The sequence below is a fragment of the Saccopteryx bilineata genome, chromosome 3, assembly GCF_036850765.1.
Source record: "Saccopteryx bilineata isolate mSacBil1 chromosome 3, mSacBil1_pri_phased_curated, whole genome shotgun sequence".
Lineage (NCBI taxonomy): Eukaryota > Metazoa > Chordata > Mammalia > Chiroptera > Emballonuridae > Saccopteryx > Saccopteryx bilineata.
In genome coordinates, this window is record NC_089492.1 from 280,371,846 (window position 1) to 280,379,467 (window position 7,622).

The following is a 7,622-nucleotide window of genomic DNA, read 5'->3' on the forward strand; positions in this document are numbered from 1 at the left end:
TGGTTTAAAATTTTTTTTTAAAATGATAATGACCTCATTTTCCTGGTTGTGCCTCATGGACTGCTATTAGAGAGAGACTGTTGGAATCCCTCTGGCCTCAGAGGCATCTGCTCACACCTCTTTCTAGAGCCCCCCTGAGGTGAGATCTATCTTAATCCTTCTTGTTCCCCTCCAGTGACGGGAAGCTCACTGAACACAATATCCATTATTGGAAAATTCTTCTTAGATTGAATCAAAACTCAGCTCTCTGGGGTTTCTATTTATGGACACTAGTTTTATCCTTTGGGATCACAGATTAAATCTCATTCCTCTTTCTCAGGATGACCGTTTATATGTCATAACAAAAAAATAAAATAAAGACTGCCTTTCAAGGACTGTGGGCTGCATGCTCCACACATAATCTCTAATCCCCACCATGACCCTGCCCGATGGGTCAGTGACCCTTGGTGGCCATGTGTGGACACCTCCCAGCAGCCCCTTCCCTCCCCCTTTACCCACAACCATTGTCCTTCCAAGGCCTGAGCAGGGCAGGGGTGGGTAGAGTATGTGGTTCTAGGGAAGCTGTCTCTAGGTCCTGGCTCCAGGGGGTGGAGCAGGTCACCTGTACATGCCTTGCCCCTGAATACTGTGATTGGCTCCAAGTTGAGCACATGACCTGGGTTGGTCCAATCAGAGGGACTATCAGAATTTTTCTGGGACAAAGATTCTTTCTCTAGGAACTAGAAAGGTTGTAGACCCAGGGGCTGGGGCAGCTCTTATAGGGGACCATGAGGCCACGTCAGCTGTGGAGGAAAGCTGGACCTTGCAGAGAAGACAAAGTGGAAGGAAGGAAAAAACCGGGTCCTTGGAATCTTTTGAATTGTTGGATCTTGCCTGAAGGCAGCCCAACCTCTGAAATCTTTCATTTCACAGGTCCGTTGATGCCCACTATGGTTTAAGATGGTTTTGGGCCTGACCTGTGGTGGCGCAGTGGATAAAGCGTTGACCTGGAAATGCTAAGGTCGCTTGTTCGAAACCCTGGGCTTGCCTGGTCAAGGCACATATGGGAGTTGATGCTTCCAGCTCCTCCCCCCTGTCTCTCTCTCCTCTCTCTGTCTCTCTCTCCCTCTCTCTCTCCTCTCTAAAAAAAAAAAAAAGAATAAATAAAAATAAATAAATAAAAAAAGATGGTTTTGGGTTTTCTTCCCCTAGCAACTGGATATGTGTTTACCCTACTGAAGGGGAAACTGAAGCCCAGAGATGCTGGTTAACTTGCTCAGGGTCACCCGGCTTGTACATGGGGGAGCTAGGATTTGGGACCAAAGGGGTATTGGAGGGGGTGTAAAGTAACTGTATTCTCCTTGATTATTCCTTTTTTATGGTCTAAAGGTCCTCCATTGCCTTTAGGACCTGATTGTGATACCATCTCAGACCTCTCCTTGAACACACTCTGACCCATAAACATCTCTCTTAGGTCACCTCTCAAGCTTTCCTCTCTGTGGTCCCTGGCATCCTTCCCAGATCCACACTCTGGGCCACCAAGTGACATCCCCTTAACCTTAGTATCAGAGCCACAGGCCCTAACAGCTCAGAAACACTGGGTGGCTTCCCAGTGTCTGCACCATAATGCATGGCCTCCTCCACGTGCCGTTCAAGGCCCTTCAACATCCGGACCCTGTCCACCTCTCTAACCTCACCCCCCACGGCCTCGTGGGCTTCCAAACCTGGCGCCTGGTTTCACACCTATGCTCCAACTGTCCCTCCTGTCTTACCCCCTCGTGGACTTGTATTCATCCTTTAAGGCCCGGTTCAAATGCCTCCTCTCCTGGGAAGTCTTCCCTGCTTCAGGGCTGAGGGAGTCCTTTGTGCTCCCATAACTGCTTCAGCTTAACTCCTGTTGGATTAGTGACCGGGCTGCTGCCATTCTTGCAAGGGACAGCAGACTCTGCTCTTCTCTGTGAAGCCTCTTTTGTCCCCTGTAGTGGCACTTCCTGTGCATCTGCTGCTTGTGGCATTGAGTGCTTGTTGGCAGGGCTGTTACAGACCCCGTCGGGGCTGCTGGGAGCCTGTGGGCAGCTGGCTGCCGTCTGCGTTGTTCTCCCCGGCACCTGAGCTACAAAGGGAAGGGACCAGGTGACGGAGGGACGCCAGAAAGCGGGAGCAGGGTCTCACAGGCCAGGGCAAGTCGGTGTAGCCGCGTTGACAGCATTGTTATCGCTCAGACCAGAAACCTCAGGGTCCCCCTTACTCCTTCTTCTCTCTCATCCTACATCCTATCTGCCATCAAAACGGTTGACTTTACCTTAAAAATATATCTAAAACCTCATTTAAGCCTAGGTTCCAGCAACAGCCTCCTAATTGCTCTCCCTCCTTCTGCACTTGCCCCCACAGTGTCTATAGTGATCCTTTCAAAACCTAAGTCAGTTCATATCTTTCCTTTGCTTAGTACCCCAGGGCGCCCCATCTCCCTCAGAGGAAAAGCCAGAGTCCTTTTGTGTGGGTCATGTACAGTGGGCTCCCGCCACCTCTCCCACCTCATTGTGGTGTCTTCCCTCCCTCCTCGATTTCTCTGCAGCCACACTGGCCTCCTCACCATCTCCTGAGCATGCCATGTTTCTGCCTCAGGGCCTTTGCACTGGCTGTTTCCTCTCCTTGAGATACTCTTCCCCACATCGTTATGTGGCTTGTTCCTTCATTTACTTTTGTTTCCTGCTTAATTTTTTTCCTGAGCACCCATCACTGTCTAACCTATTATACATTTTACTTCCTTGTCCTGTTTATTGTTTTTCTTCCCTAACACACTGCAAGTTCCACGAGGGTGGGGACTTGTGTCTGTTTTGCTCACTGACACATCTCAGGCATCTGGACAAGTGTCTGGCACAGAGTCGGTTAAATGGATGAGTAAATGAAGGAAACAGCCATAACAGATGGTGAGGGCAGGAGCCAGGAGCAGCAGGGGCAGGTTGGGGAGTGTGACAAGTCACGGTCAGGGTGAGCGGTTCAAGTCCACAAGCAAGGGCAAGGTGTTGGGGGCCAGCATTTCCTCACACACCCATTCTCTCACTCCCTCTGTCATTCCCCCTCTCAGCGAAGGGTCGGAGAGCACTACTGGGGTTGGGTCCCGTGCGGCACTGAAGATACTGCATCACCCAAGACGACACTCCCTGCTCCCAGGCAACTCATGTTCTAGTGGGGGACTCAGGACACCAAACATACCAGCGTGACCCCATGTGACAGTGCTGTGAGGAGATAGGCTCAGGGTGCTGTGCAGGCACCCAGAAAAGATGCCCGCCGTAGTGGCTGAGGAAGGCTCTCGGAGGAGGTGATGTCAGGCTGAGACCTGAAGGATGATGAGCTGTTAGCTACGTGGGGACGATGCTCTGAGTGTGCACCAGGCAGAGGATTGCTGAGCAAAGGCCCAGCGGCAGGGAGACTGGTGGCTCCGGAAAACAGGAAGGTTTGGTGGGATTGGAGAGTATGAGCAGATGAGCTGGGGAGGGGGAAAGGAGAGAAAAGAGAGAGAGAGGAGAGGAATACAGAGGTAAAGAGAGATGAGAGGGAGGGAGAGAAACAAGAAAAGGGAGAGAGAGAGAGAAAGAGACTGCCTGCTGTGTGACTCTGAGTGAGTTAACTTACCCCTCTGTGCTGCAGTGTCCTCTTCTGTAAAATGAAGTGATGGTCATGGTACCACCCCACAGGACTACTGTGGGGACTTCTGGGCTGCTGGGTGTGAGGCCCCCTGCAGGATGCCAGGCATAGAGCGAGCTCTTGACAAGGGTCAGCCGCCATCATGGTCAGGAATTTGCACTTTGTCCTAAGAGAGGAGCACTGAAGAGAGGAGACAGGCAGCGGGGTTCCAAGCACTGAGGAAGGGAGACCCCTTGGGTGTAGGCCATGTGACCCAGGTGAGTGAGATTCGTGGCCTGGACCAGTGTAGAATGGCCATAGAGCTGGGCAGCATCAACACTGCTTGGTGACAGGTTGGCCCTGGACTGAGGAGGGACCCTGGTTTGGGTGGTGGCTGGTTGGAATAGGCGTCAGATGGGTGGGTTTGGGCCACCTGGCAGCAACCCCCGAGGTATTCACAGCACCTCTTTCTCTGTGCAGACCGAGGTCTGCGGCTGGAGCAGGTTCACCGTCACGGTCTCCCAGGGCCGACTCCACAGTGCCAGAGGGAGGGAGACGCCGGGAGCTTGTAGACACGCCGGGAACCTGGGACCACGCGGGGTGGAGTCCAGTCTGGGCTCACTCCATAACCAGAAGCAACGGTGTCCTTGAATCTCTGGGAATAGGAGACAAGGCCGACTCTCCCTGGGCCTCGTATCCCTGGACCTGCCACCGTGGGGCGGGGAGTGGCCAGGGTGGTCCAGGGGAGAGGGGAGGGCGTTGCCTCCCCCTCCACAGGGCGGAGGAGCAGGCAGGGTGTTCCACACAGCAATGTATAGGCCCATCTGCTTCCAGTTAGCAGCTCCGGGGGAGCCTAATTGGCAGATCAAACCATTCAATGTTGCACGTTAGATAAGTAGTTAGAGGAACCCCGGTGGAGGCTGACACTTTGGACGGAGCCCAAGCCTTGAGTCCGACCACCACGGGGCCCGGGGTGCTAATGCGAACCAGACTCCAGCACACGGAAGAGGGAAGATATTAACAAGTGTCAAAATCTGTGAGCGCCTGGACAGATGGGGCTTTGCCTCTGCCCCCTGCCATGAAGAGAGGCACAGGGGCTCCTGAAACTTAACCTTGAATGTTAAGGAGGAAGGAAGAGCTCTTGGAGGGTGGTTTTCTGACGCTGGCTGTGGGTGGGGCCGTCCAAGAGCCCATGGTCCCACCCGCGTAAAGAGATGGATGCGGTGGAAACTGCTGGGCTCAGAGTGGGGAGACCTTGTCTCTTATTGCCTGTACAACCTGCTGCCGGTAACGTGACATGGAGAGCCTGGCATTTGCTGTGTGACTTTAGGCATGTGGCTTAACCTCTCAGAGCTTCTGCTTCCTCCTCTGTAAACTGGGGGGAAATAATCCTTCCTCATTCAAGGTGGACAGATTCAGTTCAGATCCCAGCTTTTCTCGTTACTATCTTGGACGTGATAGTTGGCCTGTCAGAGCTTTGCTAAGCTCATCTGTAAGTCAGGGTTAATAACAGGCACCGTCTTATCAGGGTTATTGTGAGGGTTAAATGAGTTGATGCATGTGAAGTACTCAGAATTGTGCCTGGCCCAGTGTGAAGGCTGGGTCAGTGTTAATTGTTGTATTAGTCAGCATATGATAGGTTATGCTTTTGTGACAAACATCCCCTGAATCTCTATGTTTTACAGAAACCAACATTTCTTTCTCATGTTACAAGGTAGGTGTGTTGTTCTGGGATCCAGGCTAAAAAAAGCAAGTCTTATGCACACGCTTACAGCAGAGGTCAAAGAACTATGGCAAAAGCACATGGTGACCCCTCAAGCTTCTGTGTGGGCTGGCACATGTCTCATTGGCCAAAGCAAGTCACATGACCCAGCCTGATGTTGATGGGGTGCAGAACTAAGTCCTCTCATGGGGGAGGGGACAAGAATGTGGGGATGACAAGGTGATAGGCTATTGTCATGACTATGATTAATGCAGGGTCTATGGTGACTCAGGGGTCATTATCCAGATGTTTTGTCATCAGTTTGGTTTGGATTGTGGTAAAATAGTGAGTTTTCAAACTTTGCCATTAAAGTTCCTCCCCTCCCATTTTTGGTATTCTTGTTCTCTCCATTCTTTGGCTTCCCAGAGGTTCAAGGCCTTCACCAGTCTGTTGGCTCCCTCCCACTGTAGGGAAAAGACACAGAATAATTCACAAAAGATAGGTCAGTATCCCTCGAGAGGAACAGGGAGGACAACGCTGCTGATGGTGGACTTTAGGCACCATCCAGCACCTAGGAGGGACGGCCAACCCTAAGGAGAATAATGGGTTGGCCCTGGTTACACCCAATACCTAGTCTCAGAGCTGAGCCTCAGCAGCAGTGACGTTGTGGACGGTCACCCCTCCCCCCCGACTTTTCTTTGAACCATGAGCCAGCCTGTCTCAACCAGAGATACTGAAGACTTGCCTTTTGGGGGGACCTCCAAAATGTACCTGGGCATTCTGTGGCTCCTTTCCTGGTGACCTGGAATCACAGGCTCCCATGGAGGAGGCAGGTTTGCTTTCCTGTACAATCGTCTTTCAGTGATAGTGATGGTGGTGACTGTGATGGTGAGGATGGTGGTGACTGTGATGGTGAGGATGGTGGTGACTGTGATGGTGAGGATGGTGGTGATTGTGATGGTGAGGATGGTGGTGATTGTGATGGTGGTGATTGTGATGGTGAGGATAGTGGTGATTGTGATGGTGAGGATGGTGGTGATTGTGATGGTGGTGATTGTGATGGTGAGGATAGTGGTGATTGTAATGGTGAGGGTGGTGGTGATTGTGATGGTGGTGATTGTGATGGTGAGGATAGTGGTGATTGTGATGGTGAGGATGGTGGTGATTGTGATGGTGAGGATAGTGGTGATTGTGATGGTGAGGATGGTGGTGATTGTGATGGTGAGGATGGTGGTGATTGTGATGGTGAGGATGGTGGTGATTGTGATGGTGAGGGTGGTGGTGATTGTGATGGTGAGGATGGTGGTGATTGTGATGGTGAGGATAGTGGTGATTGTGATGGTGAGGATGGTGGTGATTGTGATGGTGGTGATTGTGATGGTGAGGATAGTGGTGATTGTGATGGTGAGGGTGGTGGTGATTGTGATGGTGGTGACTGTGATGGTGAGGATGGTGGTGATTGTGATGGTGAAGATAGTGGCGATTGTGATGGTGAGGATAGTGGTGATTGTGATGGTGGTGATTGTGATGGTGAAGATAGTGGCGATTGTGATGGTGAGGATAGTGGTGATTGTGATGGTGAGGGTGGTGGTGATTGTGATGGTGGTGATTGTGATGGTGAAGATAGTGGCGATTGTGATGGTGAGGATAGTGGTGATTGTGATGGTGAGGGTGGTGGTGATTGTGATGGTGAGGGTGGTGGTGATTGTGATGGTGAGGGTGGTGGTGATTGTGATGGTGAGGATGGTGGTGATTGTGATGGTGAGGGTGGTGGTGATTGTGATGGTGAGGATGGTGGTGATTGTGATGGTGAGGGTGGTGGTGATTGTGATGGTGAGGATGGTGGTGATTGTGATGGTGGTGACTGTGATGGTCAGGATGGTGGTGATTGTGATGGTCAGGATGGTGTTGGTAACTGTGGAGGTAATGGTGGCGGTGTTGGAGGTGGTTGTGGCAGTGATGGTGGCAATGGTTTTGGGGATGACAGCAATGAGGATGTTCATGCTGAACGGTTCCTTTCTGGCTAGATGCCTTCATTAAACCTCTGATTTAGGAGCCAAAGGCCAAGGTCATCTTTTTCCCTTTTTATGCCAGCAAGATGTAGACTTCATTTTTTGTCAGATCTGAGTCATTAGGGGATCCGTACATTTTCTGGCTGAGGTAGAGCAGACCACGAGATAGATGAGAACAGATCATAGATCCGAGCCCTCAGCACCTCTGGCAGCCAGGCCAGTCCTCGTCTCTCTCCTCTGGGTTTCTGAGTGGCGCCCTCACCAGTCTCCTGGCTTCTGCCTGTGAACCCTATAGTCTAGTA

The 7,622-nt window shown here is 51.6% G+C and overlaps 1 protein-coding gene across 1 annotated transcript; it reads right to left on the bottom strand.

Moving 5' to 3' along the window:
* Positions 1-2,016: 2,016 nt before the first annotated feature.
* Positions 2,017-7,311, bottom strand: LOC136330080 (uncharacterized). The gene is made up of 2 exons (XM_066266578.1): positions 6,158-7,311; positions 2,017-2,092 (listed from the first exon to the last, which is right to left on the bottom strand). The coding sequence occupies exons 1-2, from the start codon at positions 7,309-7,311 to the stop codon at positions 2,017-2,019; spliced, it is 1,230 nt and encodes a 409-aa protein (XP_066122675.1).
* Between the last annotated feature and the right edge of the window lie 311 nt (positions 7,312-7,622).